The following is a 23,372-nucleotide window of genomic DNA, read 5'->3' as shown; positions in this document are numbered from 1 at the left end:
GGGGGGGGGGGGGGGGGGGGGGGAGTGTGCTGGTTGGACAATTTGCTTTAACAAGTTTGTAAATGACGGAATAAGCTGGTATTTTTTCACAGTATACATGGATATGCGTGTCTTGACTCTTGTGCTTGGAGTCAAGAAAACACTCCTTCACACTTGTACAGTTTCATTGTCTCTTCCTCTGCATCTCCCCTTCTCTCGTCTGCAACGTTTATACAATGTTTCTCAGGCATATGTTGAGAAGAAAACGTGAAACCATTCCAATCTGCTGATAATGCAACATCTCATAGCTGACCTCCTAAAAGCCCCAAATTCCTGCAACGTATTTTAATGGCTGCAAATATTGCCACTTTAAAGTCCTTTATATTGCCACTATAAAGGACTATTGGTGTGTAAAACTGCATCTAGTGGCGGGTGCATTCATCTGGAGAAACTGTACGAAGCAGAAAATATCATAAAACAGACAGTTAAGCAAATGATAGTCAACATTACGCAAGTAAGAAATGTATTCAGAAACTGAAGACGTTTGCACCACAGGCATTGAGATCCGTTTTATATTTCCAGTAACACACAAGCTGAGTTGGCTGCGTTGGGAGGAAACTGAGCGTGTCATTCTGGAGAGAGAAGAATAGGGGTAGTATCCAAATGATGCAGGGCTCAGTTCCACGGAAACCCTTGACCATGCATGAATTAATGGTGATGAGGTGCCAGTGCTGGCTTGAACTGATCTAAACGGGCCAATTTTATACCAGCGTGAGAGAAAGGTCCAGCTAACATGTCACCCTCTAAGCTCAATAGTCCAGGAGTTGTCCTACCTGAAGCTTGGAGTTGTGGTCCGTGATGTTGGTGTTGTAGTTCCAGTTGGCAGAGACACTGTCGAATAACACCTCCTCAGCAGTGCTGTTGTAGTCGCTTAGGAACCTCAGTGCATCATCTGTGTTGTCCAGATATTCTCCTGGCTCCCAGCTTGCTGGCAGAGCCTCAGAGTGTCCCAAGACTGCCAGCAGCAGCAGCACTGACCACAGAAACCCATCCACGCCATTACCCATGGCTAGCCTCCACCAAAGGAAGAGTGGAGGAGAAAAACTGTAAAGTGAAAGAGTTGGAAGGAAGAGCTAAAATTACACTTGCTCCAGTGAATTGAGAGTACACCTTCTCCCTGGAGCTGCTGTCTCATCTACTCCCTCACTGCTCCCTTCTTAGCACCCCAGCCTGTCTGCTGGTGAAATGCACAGAAGCCAAAGCGAGCTTCTTTTTAAGTGTCAGTTTAACCCAGCCCACACTTCTCTGCAGCCTTCCCTCTTACCTCTTTACACCACTGGACACATTTCCCCCCCAATCCCCTTCCTTACCACTATCTTTTCTCCTTCCCTTCTTTCTTTTTCTGTTTAGCAGCCAGGATTTGGACGGATGGCAATATCTGTGATCAGATCCCAGTTTCTATGACTGTACGAGATGAGAGATAAGATATCAGTGTGTCTGCCTGCCTGCCTGTAGAGTGGCGGATCCTCAATAACCAGCACTGGAGTGTCTGGGAGGGACTCCACATGCTTTGCTCTCAGCTCCCTCCGAGAATATACTGCACAGAGCAGTTTATTTCCTCCATTTGAGGGAATAAGAAACAGATTTGCACTTTCTTGACATCATTTTCAAGTAAACGAACCAAATTCACCGCAGTGTTCTTAATTTCTAACTGAGCTGTTTCAACATGTCATTCCCCTGTAATCCTCTGAGAGAGCAGACTGAAGGTTATATTACACAATGTTCAGTGCAGATTTGATGAAGCAATATTAAATGTACAGTACATGGACAATTTAAATTTCTACATTTCTGTTTTTTTCTGTCAAGATGGGGTGCTGAGTACTGAGTAGTATTAATGAGAAATAAAATGAACTTTTTTGATTTTAGCAAATGGCTGCAATGAAACTTTAAAATTTAAAGGGGTCTGAATACTTTCCGTACCCACTGTATATTGCCCTTTTTGTGGTGTTTGTTAGGTCAGATTTTGTCAGTTAGATCAGTGTAGTCTGTTCACTTCTATTCGGTTTATGTTGAATTAGCATAGCCTAATTTAAGTTCTGTTTAATAGATCTCTTTTATGGGCCCAGAACTTTATTGCTCATTTTGTAAATCGTTTGTTTCACTTTTGGTAAAATAAAACCCTATTCTTGAAAACCCACCAGTGACTCCTCATGCCTCTTACATTGGTCTCTTCCACATCACAGACAATCATTTGACCCATGGTCGTGTAAAAAAATACTGCAGCTTCTAATCACAGATTGGCACTCTTCATTTTAATGGATACAAAACCATTTGAAGATGAATTGACTTCCTGTCACATTTACCTTTCATGCTTTATAGTGCCATGTTCAGGCCACTGTTAAAAAAAATCAACCGCTTCTCTTGGTACCAACCAGCTGATCACTCACCCGACCCTGGACCCTGACTGGCCTTAGTTACACTTTAAACAATAATTACAAATAAACCATTTTAAGTCCCCTGAAAATATGTGGCTGGTTTGTTTAATCTTGGGAATATTCAATGTTCAGTAACGTTTTCCTCAAATAATGCCATATTTTATATTTCTGAGGAATAACGCCATATAGAAATTAGAATATACTAAATTAAAACTTTGAATGATTACTCTAGACATTATTGCACAGTCTGAGTTTTGTGATAGGCGATACAAATGTTATTCATATTAGAAGACCACCCGTATTCCAGATTACACTCAAAAACAAACCCAAATTGTCCAACCAGCTCACTGTTGATATTCAAACCTCCAGTGTGAACCGTGTTGAGTTTGAAAACATTGACAGTTAGCTGAAAGGAAATTTGAAGATTTCTGAGCACTGTAACAAAACAAGGTTGTTTGTCTTTAGGCTGCTCAATGAGGCCCTTCAGAACGAAGCAGTGACTGAATGAGCCCATAAAACATGATAATGTTCAAAAGACGGATCTAATATTCCACAAAGATTGGATCATAAATCTTTATGACTTAAATAGCTGAAAAACGTTTCCTTAAGAGTTTGGTTTACTTGTTCAGTCAGAGTTTGGTTTGAAGTGTGAATGGATCACATTTATTTTTTCCAACAATCGACATATCTTATTGTTTGTTGAAGCTCATATTTCCCAGGTTCATGTAAAACTACAGGTATCTGGCATGTTGATTTATAGTGTTTGGTGAAAGTCACGAGTCAATCAAAGCATCTATTAACCTTGGTAGAGTCATGTGACTACAGTAAACTAATATTTATCTCTTTATAATGATATAATCCTTATCACTCAACAAAGGTATCTTTCTCGTCTAAAACACGACGCCTTTGATGGTGGAATAAATGGCGTTGACAAGGAGTTTTCCTCTGGAGCAGATAAAGATGTGATTTTAATGATGCTGACATTGCTAAAGATAAGCATAGTCTGTGAAATGAAGTGAATTCACACTGTACTGGCGACTGTGCTGTCAATATTACATCACAGTCGCCGTTATAGTGTTGATTCACTTCCTTGTGAAGTGTGTGTGTGTGTGTGTGTGTGTGTGTGTGTGTGTGTGTGTGTGTGACTGAACCTGAACTGTTTGTTTGTCAGGTCAAGGCAGAGGGAGTCATCATCACCTCACAATGAGACAGCGATAGCTACACGAGTATTTCAGGGTCACAATGGATTTAGCCTCGGATCACAGGATTAAAATCACACCACAGCGTCCTGCAGATGATCCTCTGTGCAGAGATCTGCCTCGATCGGGTACAGATAAGTCATCCTAGATATCTGTCGAGCCACGAAGCAGATATCTTCAAAGAGATAACGGATATCTCAAAAATAGCACCAATGTTCCAGTACACACACAAGTGTTGATGCCTTTGAAAATGTGAGACACATGTCCAACATGTGAGCCACCTGGAGTGGGCTGGATACTTATTGACAGAGCACATCCTAGCTGAGCTGATAGGGATCGATGGAGCAGCGGTGGCTCTGTAAAGTTGCGGCTTGAGGCTGATCACGTCTGGTCATGAGAGTGTTAAGTCAGACAAAGGCAATGTGCATCAAGAAAAATGTCATATGTCAAAAATAGTGATATACTTTTGATGAGAAAAGAAATCTATCACAAGATTTGTAATCTGTATTTCACAGCCAGGGGCTTAAAAAAAAGTTGGAGAAAAGGGCAGCAGGTGCCTGGAGACTAATTTGAATTGAGTTCACAGTGTTCACAGTGAGTGCAGAGTGTTAACTGCTGCCTTATTTTGTGTCTCTGCGTGTGTGTGTGTGTGTGTGTGGAGACCTGACAATGTAGTCTCCTAGCACAATAATTGAATTTGGCTTTTCCTTTAATGGAACTCTGTGAAGTGTGGAGAGGCTGTGATAGAGCCAGAACATCCAATCTCCACAAACAGGCATATGTTGCACACACCATTGGACATGGATGCTGCAGTGCAGTGTGTGTGTGTTTGTGTACTGTAGGGTGTAAGATGACATTTTAACTCCTTTCGTATAGCTTCTTCACCAACATTCTGAATAACTTCAAAATATTAATCAGATATCATTCCAGTTCAGATTCATCGTGCATAATGCATGTGCCCTGTTCTGCAATCATGGTGATAATTCTAAAAGTGTCATCAGTTCATAATAATACAAAGAAATCATAATTCATAATCATAATTTGCAGGAGGCGACCATTGAAGATCAATGTGGAATCTAGGTAGCAACTGCATACATCTGTCCTGTAAGAAGAACCTTAATGTTTCATTGTTGGTTAAATCATTACGCCTTAAGCTGACTGTGGGAAGCTCACGGTTTTGTTATAATTAAGGTATTAAAACGAAATAACTTGTGTCTTCTTGTTTGTTAAGATTAATAATTAGATTCCCCAACATATTAAACAGGGTATGGTTTAATATAGATATTAAAAGGTACCCTGTGGCGTATGATTTTTACCACTAACAGCACTATAGAGACGTATTTTTATGAGAACCCAGCCCATTGTTGCCAATTCTTTCCCAATGAAAGTAGCTAAAACTTGCTAAATGTAGCGAGAAAATCACCAAGTCAGCAACACTGACAGCCCGTTCCGTCAGGCCTCCCTCCATTACCACTCCCCCAAAATCATCATTATGAACATAAACAACGAACATGGCTATTGTGAGTGCTCACAGCTTTTAAGATTGCAACCTGTGGGAGACTCTGGTGACGAGCAATGTGCATGTGCAGGCAGGAAGGTAGGTAAGTAGCAATGATTGGACGGGCAACCGTTTTGTCCACTCATTTCATTTTTCGCTGGATGGGCTTATTACATTCCTGCGACAGCCACAGTTACTGGATATTTTTCATTAAATTCACGGATTGCTCTCAGGATATAATGAGCAACCCTTGCTAGTTTCACACTCGGAAAGTTTGTCCATGTACACAAGGCCATAAAACAGCAGTGTGCTGTCCATGCTGTCCTGACTGATACGTATGGTGGATTTGGATTTCAATGCAGCTAATCCGTAGCGGGAGGGGGCTCGTGATTAACTATCTGTTCAGATGGTTCAGGATAAACACACTGAATTTGTTTATTAGTGAATACTTTATACAAATGGGACCTCTCCAAGACTGAAATTCCAGAGGATTAAAAAGTGCATCTGAGTAAGTGTGGAGTAATGACTGAACGGGTAATTGTGTGTTACAAACCCTGGTTGAGCAGTTGAGGCTCAGAAAGAAAATGACATAATGTCTGCAGTCAGCGAGAGGGCAGGAAGGTAAATATAGTGTTCTCCCTCTGCTCAGGTGCAGTAGGTTCCTGTGTCTCTACAGTATATCATATCATTAGGCCATGTCTGTCTAGGTATAGTGTGTTACTAGCTGCATTAAGTCATGCAGAACAACAAAAGCAAGGGACAGAATCACAGCTATTTGTTATGACCAGAGATTGAGAAAGTCTACAGCCGCACAATGCAACACACACGATATAGAATTTCTGTCGACATACACAAAAATAAATTTAGTTGTCGATCAGTTTTCTTTATTGTGATAAATGTAGGGTTTGTTCAACTAAAGGAAAATGCAGCAAAAAGCCATAATTATTAAAACAGTAATCAGTATCATGATTGTGAACAGTAAATCTCTATCTTCTCTTTCAACACAAATTACATGGTGGCTAAATTATTTCTATGGCAACATTTTTTGACTCCAGATTGTGCTGAACGCAGAGAAAAGGAATGTTCAATAAAGGAATAAAGTCATCCATAATCTCTTATCAGTAGATAATGATCTGATGACTCTGTAATACGAGCTCCAACACATTGGAATAAGGTGTACTGTTGAAGACAGCTGTTACATTATCAATCATATCAAACCTGGCAAAAGTTTGGCTTACTTTCAAAGGAGAACTCAAATGCATGTGAACAATTATCAGATCCTTAAGAGAACATTAGCTAATTATTATTAAATATATAATTTCAACGTCATTAGTACAAGGCTAGTGCAATTTGGTATCAGTTTTATTTGGATACTCCAAAGCTTACATTTAATAGACCAGAAGAAATTAAATAATTCCACCAAAAAAGGATAAAAGAAAAACAGGAAGATAGATTAACACAGTGGTTCTCAAACTTTTTCTGTCAGCCCCACTTTGGAGGATGAAAAATATTCATGCCCCACCGCCCACAATAAATAGCTTATTGTGGCTGCAATTCACCTGTTTTGCACTGAATATCTTTCTAAGATAATAACAATAAACTGCAATCTGTGAAAAACTAAACAAAACAAGTTCAAATATTTGGCAATAAAGAGTTTTACTGAGTTTTACACTGCATATCTTTTCAAAACAACAATAACGTGCAACCTGTGCAAAACTAAACAAAACGCTCCAGATATGTGTGACACATATCTGGAGCGTTTTATTTTAAATATGAGCTTTAAAATGTAGCATTCTAAAAGTAAAATAGCTGTGATTTAACAGCACGTGGGACTGTTGGGACTGTTAGTACACTGGCTGTGGTCATCACAGTGAACAGTGTGAACAGCGTGATGAGAGGGCACGTGAGCCCTTGTTGCTGTACTTTATCTCCTTGGAGCAGAGGCTGCATGTAGCATACCCTGCCTTATCAATGTATTTAAAATACTGTGACAGCAGGAAGCTGCACTCACGTCTGTTTAGACCTCCACCTTTATCCAGACCCAGCTCCTTCATAGCTCAGCCCTGCGTCAAGCTGCGCTACACAAACAGCATCCTCTCCCTGGAGCTCTTTGACCTCATCATCTCATCAGTATCTGGGCCTTTCATTCTACTTTGAGTTAAAACAAACAACCTGCAACCAGATCCGCCGGTGTTCTGGTTTAACGTTAACGAGTGACCGCGGGAACTGAACCGGAACACGGGGGGGTCTGCATGTTTCATCACGTTGCGTTTTTTCCTCCTAAATCGTGATAATGACGAACGTTAACAGTCCACGAAGTTCCGCATGCAGTGGACGTTAACTTAACCCAGCAAGTCTGAACGGTAACGGGACATAACGTAACTTAAATTGTAACGGAGGGAAAGACGGTGTAGACATCTTAACGCTGATTGGCCAAGACTCAACACGTCACATCAGAGATGTTTTATTGTGAAGATCACTACATCACCTTTTCTCCTCGTCTCACGCCAATCTGAGAAACGCTGGCTGGCCAGTTGACCCCCCCCCCAAAAAAACCCTCTATGGATCTACACGATTCACGTGGATGATATATTTTGATTCAAAACGGCGAATTTCGCCGAAAAGCGACAAGTTTGCAGGTATGAATAAAGTTCTTGAAATAAAAAAATTCTGCATTTCCCCCTGCGCCCCACCTGCAATACCTCCGCGCCCCACTAGAGGAGCGCGGCCCACAGTTTGAGAACCACTGGATTAACAAGTAGAAGAGCCTAGAGCCATGCTAACATGCTAACGGCCCTGTGAGCCTGTACTTTCGCTCAGTGGTGCTTTAAGCTAAATGCTAATATCAGCGTGCTAGCATCCTCACATTACAAATTCTAACATGTTGATGTTCGGCCGGTGATGTTTACCACGTACACCATCTTACTTTAGTGTGTTAGCATGCTAATATTTGCTAATTAGCACTAAACACAAAGTATTGCTGGAGCTGATGGCAAAGGGATCACCAAAGTTATTCATCCTGTATAGGGGGCAACCTGCTGGTGGTGCTAAATGGATCCGTCTGTCCCCCCCCCCCGACCATGAATGTCTGTATAAAAATTCATGGCAACGCATCCAATAGTTACTGTAAAGTTTTAGACCAACGGAGCAACCAACTTACAGAACGTTGTTGTCATTCACCTTTCCTTTCCCCTCATTTCCTGTCATCTCTTTACTGTCAGCAATCTTACAAAGGCATAAAATGCACCCCAAAATATGGAGCTGAGGTCAGTGTACAAAGGTCTGTAGAGCTGCAACATGTAAACAGTCAAGTGGCCCTATCAGACATCTAGTAGTCACCTGATAGTCAGGTATCAACACTAAACTGCATCCAAATAAAATGTTACTGTGGTTTGTCACATGGCTCAATAAGGTGAAAGTGTCCTGCTAGACTGGCACATGGCAAAACATCAATCAGATGCATTGTATCAGACTGGATCGTGCGCATGTAAGCCAACAGAAACCTCTTTAAAAACGAGTTGGGCCACCGTGAACTTCTGCATAAATGCAAACACAATCAAGGATGCTGGGTAATTTAACTTGTTTACAGGCCAACAGGATATCCTGAACAATGCAGTGTGTTTTGACTTTGGCTGAGCATTTTGTCATCATGAAACACGCTTAGAAGTGAAACATTATCCGATCCAGCTGGTTCACACTTGTGTTATACTGTCCGTGGCATCATTTATCATCATCATTATCATCATCATCATCATCATTCATAATGCAGGGTACGAAGAACGGGGTCACACATTTTACTTTCATTTGAATCTCTCAGAAACTGCATCCCTTATAGATTCCCTTTCAGTCTGTACTTAAAGCCTAAAATGTCATGTAGGAATGGAGTGACCTTACTCTCCTTTCGCTTATTCTGTTCAGAAGATATGAACTATCAAATACGCCTTGTGCCGTTTAATTTAATGTGGAAGAATAAAAAGCAACCTTAAAAATGAATTTAAAACATTTTATATGATGTCTCCAACATCGAGAGAACATAAACAGGAACAATTAATGTAGTTGTACTCAACTCATCCTTATGTGAGTCTCTCACGCTCAGCTCCATGTGTGAACAAACCCATGAGGAAAATGTGATAAGCATCCCCAACTGGGATTTGTTTTTGCTACCGACTAAGCTGACAACCACATGTATGAAAAAAAGCCCATATATACTATAGCTCTCCCTATTGTTTAATGTTAACAATGCTTGACAATAAACCCATTGTGTGAACGCCTAGAATAGAATCACAGTAGAGCTGGCTATTTACATTTCAACATGAAGAAAAAACACTAAAACTACTCTCACCGCAATGTGTCTCACTCCTGAAATTACCCTGTAAATCACCTCTGACACCATTTCTTAAAACTGTGTTTCAACATTTGAAACAGTGCCCTCTAGGGAGTGAAGTCTAATGAGTGTGACAACCAACCCCGCTCTCCCTTACAGTCAGACTCTTGAGAGGGACACTTTTCTCTGCAGCACTGACCTCTAGCGGATTCTATAAATAACACAAGTGGCTCGTGAGACGTGATGTGATACACCTGGTATCACATTATATACATTATGTTATAATATAAATAATAGTATTGCCTCTGTGACGATATTATAAAGATGAATATATATACAGTATATATATGTATATAAGGTACATCATGGTTGCTTCTGGATCACCTGTTTCAATGGAGCGAGCCCTGCCCTGAGACCAGCTGCTCTGAAAATCTTTACCCTGCGGTAATTCCGCCTTTTACCGCCGACATAACAACTCCCTACCTTGGCTGACTGTCGCCAAAATAGGTTTTACATCCTCCTCAACAGCGAGAGTAAATACTTTTTTTTTAAGGGTTTTGTTGAGCAGGCAGCGCCAAAATGGGAGAAATGACGGAGCAAAATAACTTGTCTGAAGTTATTACTCGGATATTTAAAGAAGCGCCAGCTGCCAGGAAGGATCTTGTTGATAACCACAGCAACCTCCTGCGCGTCGCAGATTACTGCGAGAACAATTTTCTCCAGGTGAGTTATGCTCGTAAAAAAATAAGTGCCCTTTAAAAGCATAACTATGGCATACTTTTAGATATTTATGAGAAGCCTTTGAAGCGTGTAACAACATATCGTTGTAATATATATATATATATATATATATATATATATATAATCGTTCAGGCAGAGGATTCAACCAAGGCTGTTGAGGAGGCCAAGGGCTTGGCTGCCCAGGCTCTGGCCAGTGTGTCCTACCAGATCAACAGTCTGGCCAGCACCCTGCTGAGGCTGCTGGACTCCCAGTTCATGCAGATCAGTGACATGGAGTCCTCAGTCAACTTGCTGTCACTGGTGAGTCGCACATTTCACCTGAAATGCTCCACACCTGAGGTCTGCGTGATGTGACCCTTGCATAGCTGGCAAAAGATAATAATATCCGACGCACAGTCCATAGAAGGTTGGACCATGTCTGCTCTTTAGTTGTTGAAATGAACAAAAAATAAAGAAATAAAAGTTGTATTCACTGCACAAAGTGACATATTTCATTTGAAATAACTATGGTTTTATTTTAGTTTTAATAAATTAGTGATCTGCATTTGTTTTTTGCATGCATCACCTTCAGGAACCCAAACTAAAATACAAATATCGAGAGTCTTACTGTTGGTTGTATAGTTACAGTGCTTTTGTTCTACTGGCAGGTCCTTTAATCTGTGGTCAGTGTGGTCGCTGTGATCCATCTGTTTTATTGTTGAGAGAGAAGAAAGAAACTCTCGTGAGGGGGACAAGTGGTGTGAAAATCTTGTGTTCACACTGTGCTCTGATCCAGGCTGCTGCTATCCACTACGAGACGGTTGCCAGGAGAGAGATCGGTGCTTTTACTACTCCCAAAAACAGGAGCCGCTCCAAGCTTATGACCCCACCGACTTCAGGCAAGGAGGCAGCGAGCAGCTACACAAGAGTGCCACTGTCGTTCTCCATCTTGGACTTCACTGGCCACTGTTTTGAGGTAAATTTGAAAACTAAATTTGAAGACAGAATTGTGTTTCATTATTTCCCATTAGATTAAGGATGCCGAGCACAATGCAACCCCCCCATGGTTTTTTTATCACCTTCATTTATCTTCTCCCCACAGATCGCTGAGCAGCCCAGAAAGAGAACAGAGAGCACACTCACTACTGCAGAATACTCTGTGTACGTATAGATAAAGTTCTCCTTTTCCCTGTTATTAGCAACACTACAATTAAACACTCCACTACGATACTGATTATTATAATATGGGCATAGCATGACCTGTATACATTATGATCATGTCTGAAAGGTTTCTCTATTATGGACTAAAGAAGCAGTTTGGGGAAAAATGCGAACTCACTTTTCTGCCGAGAGTTAGATGAGAAGATGGAGGCCAGCCTCATGTCTGTCCGTTAAATATAGGGCAACAACCTGCAGCTGGTTAGCTTAGCTCAGTTTAGCATAAAGACTGGAAACAGCTAGCACGGCTCTGTCCGAAGACAAAAGAAACACCTATAGCATCACCTCTAAAGCACACTAATTAACATGTTATATCATTAGTCAGTACAAATAACAATGTTCCCAACATGTGGAACTATTCCTTCAGAATCTAAACTGTGTCACTCTCAGGATGTCATGATGGCTCACAGTACCTGAAGGTCTATTTTGTGTATGCAGATCCAGTCTGGGCATTGCTGTGCCTCCACCATCAGTCCCCACCTTGCGAACCGCCTCCGACCCCATCAACGGCAGCCCGCCTCCCCCACCTCCTCCTACTGCTGATTTGGACCCCAATATGCCCACTCCCCCTCCACCACCACCACCACCTCCCTCTTCCTCCATGGACACTGGCCTCCCCCCACCACCGCCGCCGCCCTTCTCCACCTCACCCACATGTCTCCCCCCGCCTCCCCCTCCACCGCCAAGCTGTCCATCAAACGGCTCCTACCCGCCTCCACCTCCTCCTGTAGCAGGAGCTGCATCCCCTCCACCTCCTCCACCACCACCCCTTCACACTGGCACCTCTGGTATGGTGCCGCCACCCCCTCCCCCTCCCCCTCTCCTACGCTAATGAACATTATGTTATTGGATGCTTTTGTTCCAACTCACAGGCATGCTGGGTTTTGCCATTTACATGTGTAAAACATGTACAGCTGCATGGAAATATTTTCGGGCCTGAGAGCAACGTTAAGCATAAATAAAAAGGTTGAAAAAGTGTGTGTAGTGGTTTACCTTGAGCTCTTTCACATGTGTTAAATGGCTCAGTGTGAGCTTCAAATGATATTTTTTCTCTGGGACAGAAAATCCTGCTTCAAAGTGAAATGTGCTGCGCAGAGAGCTGCAGTAGAAATACCTCCAACATGTTTCAACTATACCTTGACTGCATTCCAAAGAAACAAGCTGAAACAGGGACTCTTGTGTTGTCCTGTTATGTGATTTCCCCCTCCTGATTACCTTTCTGTGTTGTCTATCTCAACCTATGTTAATCAGTAAGAGTCCCCTTAACAGCCAGCGGCCTTTAGCCCACCGTCATTCTGCCGTGTGGTGAGAGCAGTGTCAATAAGTTGCTTATGTCACCGCTGTAACCTCGGTGAGTTCTTCTACTTTAAACAGGTCAATGAGGCTATAAAAATGTCTGTTGCAAGTCAGGGCTCTACTTATCCTGCTCTGCATGGCTTGTACTGGAACGTAAGCTTTGTTTTCAGCATGTAAGTTATTCAAATAAGTCCGAGACAGCTCATCCAAACTTGTTGAATAATGTTTCTTTGTTCTGTTTTATATTTGACTTTATTAAAGGCCTGAAACCTTAGGAGCAGTCTCATCGTACGAGGCCCATTCTTGTATATTCATCAAAAACGGAAAGGAAATTGCCACTGCCTTCTACCGCTGATTACTTTCTTCAACTTTATTATCTTTCATGTGGCAATATGCCATAAAAGCTACACATGCTGTACATTTTTAACTTTAAAAATCTTCAACTTTAAAATTGGATTTGTCCTTTTCCTCAGGTGTGAAGCCTGATTTGGAAAATAAGACTGCCATGGTCACTTTTTATCCTGCGATTGAGTAAGTATTCCCTCAGATTAATTTGTCTTATTTATACATTATTATTGTATGCGTGCTGCTCGTATAAGCTGTCCGTTATTTCAGGATCCCCATATTGTGCGCTGGTATCGTTCTTTGGGTTTTTTGTTGCCATTTCGCAAAGAAGCACAGAGAAGCAGAAGGCTGGCCCCCGAGGCCCACCGACTCTTCATCTGTGTACGTCATCCCCATATATGAAGAGGATCGGGTGGAAGAAGAAAAGGAGGAAGTACTGGACATACAGTATATGAAGTATATTTTCAGCCTCCTTACAGAAACCCTCCTATGTACTGCTCAAGAGATGTCAGTCCACCTCCTCCATACAGGGTACAGTGCTGTATGCATCTTCTTTGCCTTCTTACGTTCATCATATTTCATGATGAGGACGATCTGGAAACAGTTGTACGAGATTTCATCGTCAGCAGCCAAATTGCATCATCTCTAATTAAATGTCTCTCTCTTTTTGCAGCTTGACGCACCATCCCATCCAGACCCCCCACCGTCATACACAGATCCTCCGGCTTACTCAGAGCAAGCCTGATCTTCCTTGTCTTCCTCTTCCTCCTCTTCAAACACCTTCTAGCTTTAACAATCCGTATCTTTTCATCCCAGCGTAGGTCTATGGAATCAAATAAGAGTCAATACGATGGTCACATTGTGAAATGGTGTTTAGAAATGACTTCAAAACATGTCGTCGTGAATCAGCTTTTGTAAGGCCGTCTGCATGGGGAAATGGGATTGTGAATTTGTAGCGGGAAAAAATAATGAATGTTGAATTTCAGCCCTACTTTTAAACTAAGATCGGGGCCAAAATTTGCAATTTAAAGGGTACCTTTATTAAATACACTTTCTGCTTGTATGAGATATAAGTTTTATTTGGGACATATGTGTATAGGATTAATCTACCTGTAAGCAATCCGCTTGATGGAAAGGAGAATCTTTATACGACTGATACAACTAGTAAATCTTCTAGAACAATCCAACTAAAACGCCCCCGTATGTATGTATGTATGCATGCACGTATTTATGTATGTATGTTTTTTCTAAAGAGGTAAAATATTTGAGTTAGGGCCTTAAGTACTGTGGTTCCTTTTTATGTATGTAATTTATTAAATTAATTTATACTTGTGAATAAAATCAATTTAAGAAATCACACTTGAAATGTACAACAATAGTGTTAAGTTTGGTTTTCCCAAAAAGCAAAGTAGGAAGATGGGGTTTCAGGCCAGATAGTGCCAAGAATTCAGCCATCACTATTTTGTTGCTATTATGACAGTTTGTATACCGTGAGTAGAAACAGAGCAGCGGTCTGATATTTGTCCCCTGAAGCCATAATTATTGGTTTACTGCAATAAATAGCAATCGTTCACAAATCTATCCTTTTGTTTTTTCACACACTAGAAATATACAAGACACATGAGCACACCTCTAAGTCCTGTGTCTTTAAAAAAGACAATAATGCTGTAAAAGCTCCTCAGGTTGTGCACTTCCCTAAGTGACGCATAATCCTTTGATCGCAATCCTGAGGGCAGGACAGTTTCTGTATGTTTTGGATTCTCAAATACGGTAAGGACTCATCCCACTGTAACATAATGATCCACGGATCTTCTAATTCTGTATCGTTAAGGTAACATGTTAGAATTATGTCAATTCTATTTTTTTTTTTCATATACTGTTGTCATGAGCAAAAGATTTATAGGATGAAGGTCCACTGTTGTTAAGTTGTTAAACTCAGACGGTATAAAGTCAAACCGTAGGCTGGTCATCAATGCTACTTGTCAAACTCCAAACGTCTTGATTTAACTTTTCTACTTGTGCAGTGCTGAGCAGTTTTCAAAGGGTTTTAAAGTGGAATAATTGATTCAGGATCAGTTCAGGTCACAACACTGTGATTGGACAGTTAGTCTCGAGCAACTGTTCGGGTGCGATTGAAGATGTAAAGGCTGACACATCATCATATCCTGTGATGTCAGCTCACACCCACTCACCGATTGTTGTCAGTTGACTTATCAGTCGTTATTTCACTGTACCTATACTGTATCCATTTAATAGGAATTAAAACTTGAATTGTATTTCAGAACAGATTGTGGATGTAATTGCATTCAATCGACATTATTCTCATTTTAAAGATTAGTCACACTGTCAATGAAAGTACATTTTTCACATAATTGTATTGTTTTTGATCCCCTCCCCCTCCCAGTAATGTCAGCAATTTGACATCAATTCCAGCCATGACTGTGGCAGTGAATATCGTCCAATATCTGTAAGTAGTTTAATAAAGCCAAGAATGTATCCCTCCATACAGGAAGGGACTTTTTGTTTTGACTTGAGACACAAAAATAACTCAGTCTTGAAAATGATGGCAATGTGCTCCTAGATTCCCAGCCCTGATGGTGTCCCTAGCTGTGGTGCTCCTCTGCTTCTATCTGCAGGTAAGAAAGAAACGAGCAGCGTACGACGTCACCATACCGACACCGCATGATGACAACTCGTCTTCAGTGATCTACGCGGTTTCTTCTCCTGAAGATCGGGCAACAGAGGACAGACATTACGACAGATTCCCTCCTCGGTACAGCACTGTGGATCACCCACCCCCATACTCACTGGTGTGTTTGCCCTCACTACAGTCACCCTCAGTCACTGCAAACTGACTCAAACTACTCGTCTGTTATTCATTAATATTCCTAACACATAGGAGCACCTAGGTAGTCAGAGCCATATTGTGGTTCTGTAAGTGGATTCTCAAATCAATATTTTTTTAACTCCAATTAAAAGTCCCCAAAAAATCAACACTTGTCTAAGATATACATTTTGGGAAATATGATTAATTGCTTGAGCAAAATGAGAAGATTGCTCTCTCGTGTCATGAGCATGTATCGATCTCATCTTACTCTCAAGCAAGAGAGCCAATAAGCATATTTCCCAAAATGAACTATTCCCTTAACACTGAAAACTGCTCTGTGTTCTTTCGAAGGTTAGTAATGTAGAGCTTCAGGCTCATTCTTTCTGTATTATTATATGATTTGAAATATGTAACCATTTTAAAATGAACTGTGTGGCTACAGTACCATTGTACTTCACTGTCTTTCATGCAGTTCGACCCCAAGCTGACGAGTGTTTGGCCAGGGGGCTCGCTGCAGCCCTACGAGATGTACCCGATAACGCTGCCTCTGGAGCCTCATCGCTGGACGACGTCCACAGCAGCTCTGCGTCCAACCCCACAACCCTCATCCAGCACCCAAAACCCCCCACAGCCACAGAGGCTGCAGCAGGCCTCCATCGGTTAATATCCATAGTAACTGACCGCTAACGCTGACGCACCTTCACTTGCATCCGTGTACTTTGAAAAATACTATTGTTGTTTCTTTTATACTTTGATTTTAACTGAAAAATAAATTGCATTAATATTATCTGTAGACAGTACAGCAATATACTCCATTTTAAAACATTTAATATGAACATCAAAACTACAGTGTAGTCATCTACACACCAGCGGAATCATCAAAGCACCAAGTGGTTCTCGATGTTATACTATATACTCTTTATTACAATACAGTACTTACAAGTTTGAGGGAAGTTAAATAAATATTTAATGAGTTGCCAGTATTATTTTCTCTAAATTCTAAGGAACATGTACAGTGATAACAGTGTTTCCTTGGCTTTTGAACCATGTTAAGGCAAAAGTAAGCGTGAATTTGAAGCCACTGATAAAAATCTTACTCTTTGTACATCAACAAAAAAAAACAAAAAAAAAAAAAAACGTGACAACTTCCAATAATTGTCCGACCTGTAATGTTTAGTAATTTGTTTGCCTTCATTATACAATCAGTGCATACTGTAGGCTACTTCTTCAGTTTTTGGTTGTTGTTCTCAGTGCTACAAAGACAACAACAACAACAACAACAACAGGATCAAGCAGGCAGTAGTTAGACACTGTGATCCATTCGCTGAGTCTTCTCACCGTCAAACAAAACCACACACGTTTACCAGACACAGGAAAACAAATGTAACCGACATTAAAACGGAAACAAAACAAATCGAGACTGCAAATCAACGCAAAATATGCTAGTGTGTATACAGTATGTAGAGTAAATGTATTGCACGTATATGGTTCTTTAAAATGATCTATTGCTGTTTATTTTTCAAATTAGTGGTGACTTAATATAAAGCACACGTATGAGCACATACAATCATACTGTATGATCAAATGGTAAAATATTGAGTTTTTATCACAAACATTTGGTATCTTTCCTTCACTGTCCTACCAATCCAATGTAAACATTACACTACATAAAGTAGGAAAGGCTAAAGAGTTCAATATCCTTCAATAGAGCACTGCTGTCTGCAAACGTTTTCTTTACTCCAAGTCTATTATCACGTCTATGATAACATACACACACTCACTCACACTATTGCACTAAACCTCATAATCAACTCTAAACCCTTCTGAACAAATATCAATTAAATTATCCCAATTCTGACAAATAAAGTACAACTTGACATTAGGCTCAACAGAGGAACACTAAGTTTGTACAAAAACGCTCTACATGAGGCTGGTCATTTGCGCTGAATCATGACACTTCACTACAGACCTCCACCAGCAATGACTGCGTGGACACAGCCCCTCTGGAGCTACCAAACCGTCCTCTGACCTTGGGCCTGTGGACCTGGCACCCTGCTGGTGTGCTCTCGGGGACTTTCAGAAGACCCAGCTGACAGGAACCCACTGCTGCTCCGTTGACAGTTTGTCCAGTGCCGACCGTAGACTTCGGAACGCGGCGTCCAGGCCGTCGTTTACGATGCAAAGATCAAAATAATGTCCATAGGCCCGCTTAATGCGCTCGCTCTCGTCCACCGTCCTCTTTAATTCGGAGTCCTGTAGAGAGCATCTCAGGGAGAGGTGCGGGACAGTGAGGCCATTAGGTGAACATAAATACGATGAGCAGGCAATTACTCGAATGGAAGAACAGAGTAAACAGTGAAAGCTGTGCGCAACAGAAATCAAATTAGTTTCAACTTTCCCATTTGCTATGCTGACTAAATCAAACACATTAGGCATTCCAATTACTAATACCATAATCTTTCATGTGATGCATTTCAGTCGAACTGATTTAGGGTACAAAATGTAACCGTTTAGTTGATTCTAATGGTTGGACCACTGACTTTTAAAGTCGCATGAAAACATGGTTTTAAAAGTATTCCTTTCTTCTCTTTTCTTACATATCTGTGACTAAATAAGCAACGATCAAAGTTAAAAGTTTTGAAAAAACATCACCATGTGAAATCAACAAACTGTTCCAAACTGAGCGTTCATATAATGACAATATTTGTCATAGTATAACATGAATGAGAGAATGGGGTTTTCAAGGCCTTTAAGAAAACACACACTTACCGTTAACTGTTTTGTAACAACTCCTGACTCGATTGCGGACTTATTCATAGCTTTGAGAACCTCAAAATCCGGGGCTTCAATGAAGACAACATAGGGCAGGAACTCTGACGTCCGCAGGACTTTAAGAGCCTTCAGAGACAAACAGTTACAATCACTGCATTGGGAATCGCTGTAACACATACGTAATTGTTAAGTTGAGAATCTAACAAGTCTATCATGCTAATGTATGCAAATAAAATAAGCTGAGTGTTTCCAGCAAATAATGTCGATTATTAAGAGATCCTTTTTGATAAACATTGATGGTGTGCTGAGCCTGAAAGGACTTCAGTAGCAATGAGCTGTACGTAAAGTTTAGATGGCAGAGGAACAGAATCTACCTGTGGGTTGACGTCCAGGATGCAGATCTTTCCCGTGTCTATCACCTCGTGTATGGAGTTGATCTTGGTGCCATACAGGTTCCCGTCATACTCGCCATGCTCCAAGAAACGAGCATTTTTGATGTCGCACTCCATTTCGCTACGGTTCATGAAGGAGTACATTTGGCCATCCCTCTCGTCCACCTTTGGCTTTCTGCAGGTGACTGAAGGACAGAAAAGAGGACGAAATAGATCACTTGCACAGCGCAAATACAGACACTAAAATACAAGGATGAAATCACAAGAAGAAGGAGAAAATATAACAATTTCAAATATGTATATATTAAAAAACATTCAAACTTCAACACCAAGATGACAAACTAAGATGACAAGGAAAGAAATGAACTTCAGGGAAAAGCAGTTAAATGACAACAGTAACACAGCATGCAACAATACAACAAACACTGTAACAACAACAAAAGAATGAAAGATGGATTTTCTGTCATTGTATGTGTTTTAGTGTGATGATGATTGGCTGCACTCACAGGGGATGGTGGTGCCATACCGCTGGGGATCCGACACAAGCAGCTTGTTTTTCAGACTGCGACGGCCGACCCCCTGCGCACCAATCAGAACCAGCGTCTTCCTCCTGAAGGGCGGGACCTTGGCAACCTCTTCATATATCCGCAGCTCGTGCCGATCAAATTCTAGTCAGAAACTAGTAATTAGGGAGATGTACATAATGATAAAAAGACGGTGAATTTATACTTTGTGAGGTGAGTTACCTGCATTCTTGGTAGTCAAATACATCATCTTTTTTTTCTTCTTACCACCCATGCCAGCACATAGAGGACCTGAGACAGACAGCAACAAAAAAAACTCAATAAAACGTACAACCTCGGCGCTTGTTTCTGCCACCCACTTCCACAAAGTCAAAATGATGTCGTATCAAGGTGAATGCCTCTGAATGCACTGCAGGGTCATAAATCCAAACTTTTTTTTAGAATTAGAGAAACAAGGCCACTGGGTGGCACTGTGCACCAATATTTATCAGTCTATGTGCAACCAGTCTGCTGCCAGAGGACACCTGTGACAAGGCGATCTGCACCACCGTTTGATCAATACGGCAGATTATTTAAGCCGTGGGGCAGAATGTCTTATGAACAGAGACAAGAAAAGAAGCAAACATGAGATCAGTTCTTTATTTCCATGTCAGAATCCAACCCTTCAGGCTGTGACACCTATTTTCTGTTAGCACCTTACAGCCACAGTGCTAAATAATGACGTATTTTTCCTGAATGTATGAATTGGACCAATTAACATATTTCTTTCTCATTCAAATCACGCTCTTAGTTGGTATGATATGTGAAAAGCGTGCTAGCAAACAGATGTGTCCTTCCCAGGCTCCAAGGGCAGTACAGTGAGGCTGTCATCTTCCTCTCCTCCACGAGTAAAGGGCATGCTGCCGGCTGTGTCTCACCACCTGTTTTGTTGCTGCTGAGGAAACGGCAGAGAGGCGATAAATCTAAAGGAGCAGAGCCTCTTTTCACCCGGCATCTCATAAGAGAGGAGATGATTATTGATCAGGTTTGTATTTACGGGGGTCTTATCACCACTCCTCAATCAACTCTCCTTCTCGGGAGAGCCGCTTGCGAAGGGCAGAGCCTGCAGCTTAATCACACGCAGATTGCAATCTGGCTGCCTGAGTCACAGCGATGCTCATTACCAGTCCTCCAGTGCTCACTGACAGAGTAACAGACTGGAGAGGTGAGGGGAGGATGAGCGGGCCGGCGCCATAAGAAATGCTTGTATGATATGGCGAGGAACAGATGTTGTCTTTGTTGCCGGTGTGTTTGTGCGGCGAGGAGCCTGTGTCGAATCTGCATAATGAGAAGTGCTTCTCTGCTCTGCTGCTCTGCTGATGCTGAGAGGTGTACCTGTGGTAGTGAGCTCCAGATCTCTCTTCACAAACGCTTTCCTCTTCTCCTCAAGCAGCTGGCTTGGAATTAGACCTGCGCTGCCTCCCTCTATGTGACAGGCCTGTGAGGGCACACAAAGAATGAGGCAACGCGCTAACAAGCAGGCGAATAAAACACCCTCAGTCTTAGCTCAATTGATGCACAAAAATGTTGAATATCCTGGGACTTGTACTGACCTGCCACCAATTGAGGTCCTCCTGGTTGAAAATCTGCAGAACGTCTCCACTGTTGAAGCTCAGCCCTGCTTCTTTACAGGGAATCAGGTTATCATGGGATGGGTCGTAGTCAAAGTGACACTTCACAAAGGCCTAAATGGATAAACATGTTGAAGAGAGGGAAGGGGTCAGTACAATTGCTGTAATGCATGTCAAAACAGACTGATTGATAAAAGAAAAATACATGTTTAATTGAATAGACAGGCTGGGGAATGAATATATATGCTGCCTCTGGTGTGCTGTATGAACAGTACATGATGTGTGCTAGATGGATTGGGTGAGTGAGTGTCCGGCACTATCAAACAGCCTTGAGCACTTAAAGTCTACTCCATCTCTCAGCTCACTTTCCCGACAACTTAAGGCTTCAGCTCAAACCAAACCATGAATCCCAACCTCCACCGACAGGACAAGGAGTCTGAGAGACAGACAGACAGAAATAAAGAGAGAGAGCCAAAATCTGTAGCCATGGCAACTACCCCCCCCCCCCCCTTGCTCGTGACGCCTTTTTCCCGTACTGAACTGAAGCATAAAAAGGCTGCCAGCCCTTACTGTACTGTGTGTGTCTCACTCCAGCCCTGTAATGACACAATGGACAGACTCACAGCCAAAGGGAGCTGCTGTCAGTTGAGTTTAGTCACCATGCGACGGCAAAGCTCAAGGCGTTACACACAGACAGCTGGATTACATTCAGAGAGAACTTCTGCGAACAACTCTTATTATCGCAACTCCTCACACAGTACAACATCTACCTACACAGCACTTCACTGTGGGAGCACAGCCACGTCACCTTTTAATATCTCTAACTGACGGTCGCTATTAGGTATTCAAGTGGGCACTTTGATATCCAGGGCCGACATCACAAAAAGGAAAACTAAAGACTTGTACGCTCTGGTTTCACAATGCAAAGGTCTTCTTACAGAGAAGTCTGCACTTTCTGAAATGTTCGAAAGGGCCATGACTCTGAACACACTCTTTTCAATTAATAACCCTTAGAATTGTGTGGGTGTTAGGTTCTCTTATATGAAAGCCATTTTAGATGATTTCGCCAGATTGGCTGCTGCCATCAGGGTGAAAAATCTACTTAATAGCGACCGTCATATGTAAAGCTGCAAATTCCACTTTTGATATAGTTTACATGTTTTCATTTCCAAAGATTACGAAGTTCCTCTCCGTACTGAGGGAATTCTCTTGGCTAATATAAAGCCAAAAGAATAAGATGTTAACGCTACAAGCGACAAAAGCGTCAAAAACAGTCAAGCGCAGTCAGCTACACTGTTGCAGAGTTGCCGTTGAAGTGTTGGTGAAGTGCTCCTTGACGTAGTTATGTTAAACAAAAACATGTGATTGGAAGGACCTGCTCAACTTTGATTTGTAGAGCATCATGACCATCACAGCAGCGACAAGCGTCACGTGTCAGTTTGTAGCTTCATGTCACCGGCGTCCATTGAAAACAACTTTAAGCCTGTTGCTATGCCACTCATTGTGTGAACACAGCATCAGAGTCTACAGCCATGCTGTGCTTAAGCACAGAGGTGCTTTGAGTGTAAAGTATGGCAACATGCTCACAACGACAATGCTAAGATTTGCTAATTGGTAATTAATACAAAGAACAGCAAAGGCTGATGGGAATGTCATTAGTTTTGCACATAGTTGGTCATAAACCCAATTAATAGACAAATTAAAATCTGATGAGGGCGGTAGAGAAGACGTTAAGCAAACCAAAAATGTAACTAAAGTTATTACAAATCAATCAGTGGATGACATGAAAGTTTATACCAAACTTTATGGCAATCCATCTAGTTTTGAGAGACGTTTTTACTCAAAACCAGAGATGTCAACCTAGCAGGTGCTAGAGGATAAGTAAGGATCACCACAGTCAGTAGGGGACATCCTCGGGGCATAAAGGATGTCTGTAAAAATGTCAGCGTAATCAATCCAACAGTTGTTGAGATATAAAGTGGTGGACTAACCAACTGACCATCATTGATAGCCTGGCTAAGAATGAAGTATCATCTGGTAGGAAACCAACTGTTGACCTTTCACTTCATTCTGAAATTTTAGAAATAATTTTACCGAACAGCAATAATATGCTTCAAACACATGTGTCTGTCTGTGCTAAACCCTCTCTACATAATTTCCTTGTAGATTGTGTTCCAGTATATTTTAGTTTCTAGTGTAAGTAATTCATTTAGCACGGCTTCTTCAAGCTCTA

The 23,372-nt window shown here is 41.5% G+C and overlaps 3 protein-coding genes across 5 annotated transcripts in view; 1 reads left to right on the top strand and 2 right to left on the bottom strand.

The window, feature by feature from the left end:
- Positions 1-1,621, bottom strand: part of ace (angiotensin I converting enzyme (peptidyl-dipeptidase A) 1) — an 18,063-nt gene extending 16,442 nt beyond the window's left edge. The window contains exons 1-2 of one of the 2 annotated variants that reach the window (XM_031842268.1): positions 1,350-1,621; positions 813-1,083 (exon numbers count right to left, since the gene is read on the bottom strand). In XM_031842268.1, the coding sequence (XP_031698128.1) occupies positions 813-1,046 (234 nt within the window). In that variant the 5' untranslated portion in view covers positions 1,047-1,083; positions 1,350-1,621. Of the gene's footprint in view, positions 1-812; positions 1,283-1,349 lie in introns of those variants that run through there. The other variant, XM_031842261.1, reaches the window with a different exon arrangement.
- Positions 1,622-9,873: 8,252 nt separating this feature from the next.
- On the top strand, positions 9,874-12,205 carry abi3b (ABI family, member 3b). The gene is made up of 5 exons (XM_031842952.1): positions 9,874-10,158; positions 10,309-10,476; positions 10,952-11,131; positions 11,258-11,316; positions 11,812-12,205. Exons 1-5 carry the CDS (start codon positions 10,015-10,017, stop codon positions 12,203-12,205), a joined length of 945 nt encoding a protein of 314 aa, XP_031698812.1. The 5' UTR covers positions 9,874-10,014.
- Positions 12,206-16,784: 4,579 nt separating this feature from the next.
- The window catches only part of mpp2b (MAGUK p55 scaffold protein 2b), a 33,775-nt gene continuing 27,187 nt past the window's right edge, over positions 16,785-23,372 (bottom strand). For both annotated transcript variants that reach the window (XM_031842283.1, XM_031842276.1), the window contains 7 exons: positions 21,122-21,253; positions 20,904-21,006; positions 19,752-19,820; positions 19,512-19,673; positions 18,988-19,190; positions 18,611-18,739; positions 16,785-18,094 (listed from right to left, as the gene is read on the bottom strand). In XM_031842283.1, the coding sequence (XP_031698143.1) occupies positions 17,918-18,094; positions 18,611-18,739; positions 18,988-19,190; positions 19,512-19,673; positions 19,752-19,820; positions 20,904-21,006; positions 21,122-21,253 (975 nt within the window). In that variant the 3' untranslated portion in view covers positions 16,785-17,917. The remainder of the gene's footprint in view (positions 18,095-18,610; positions 18,740-18,987; positions 19,191-19,511; positions 19,674-19,751; positions 19,821-20,903; positions 21,007-21,121; positions 21,254-23,372) is intronic.

The sequence above is a fragment of the Anarrhichthys ocellatus genome, unplaced genomic scaffold (assembly GCF_004355925.1).
Source record: "Anarrhichthys ocellatus isolate YVR2014 unplaced genomic scaffold, GSC_Weel_1.0 scaffold4, whole genome shotgun sequence".
Taxonomy (NCBI): domain Eukaryota; kingdom Metazoa; phylum Chordata; class Actinopteri; order Perciformes; family Anarhichadidae; genus Anarrhichthys; species Anarrhichthys ocellatus.
Note: the sequence above shows the minus strand (reverse complement) of the source record. Positions and strands in the feature narration are given on the sequence as shown.

Coding starts and splice junctions, on each gene's coding strand:
- abi3b (XM_031842952.1), top strand. CDS start 10,015: ATGGGAGAAATGACGGAGCAAAATAACTTGTCTGAAGTTATTACTCGG. Junction 10,477..10,951: donor CAGTCAACTTGCTGTCACTG/GTGAGTCGCACA, acceptor GCTCTGATCCAG/GCTGCTGCTATCCACTACGA. Junction 11,317..11,811: donor ACTACTGCAGAATACTCTGT/GTACGTATAGAT, acceptor TTGTGTATGCAG/ATCCAGTCTGGGCATTGCTG.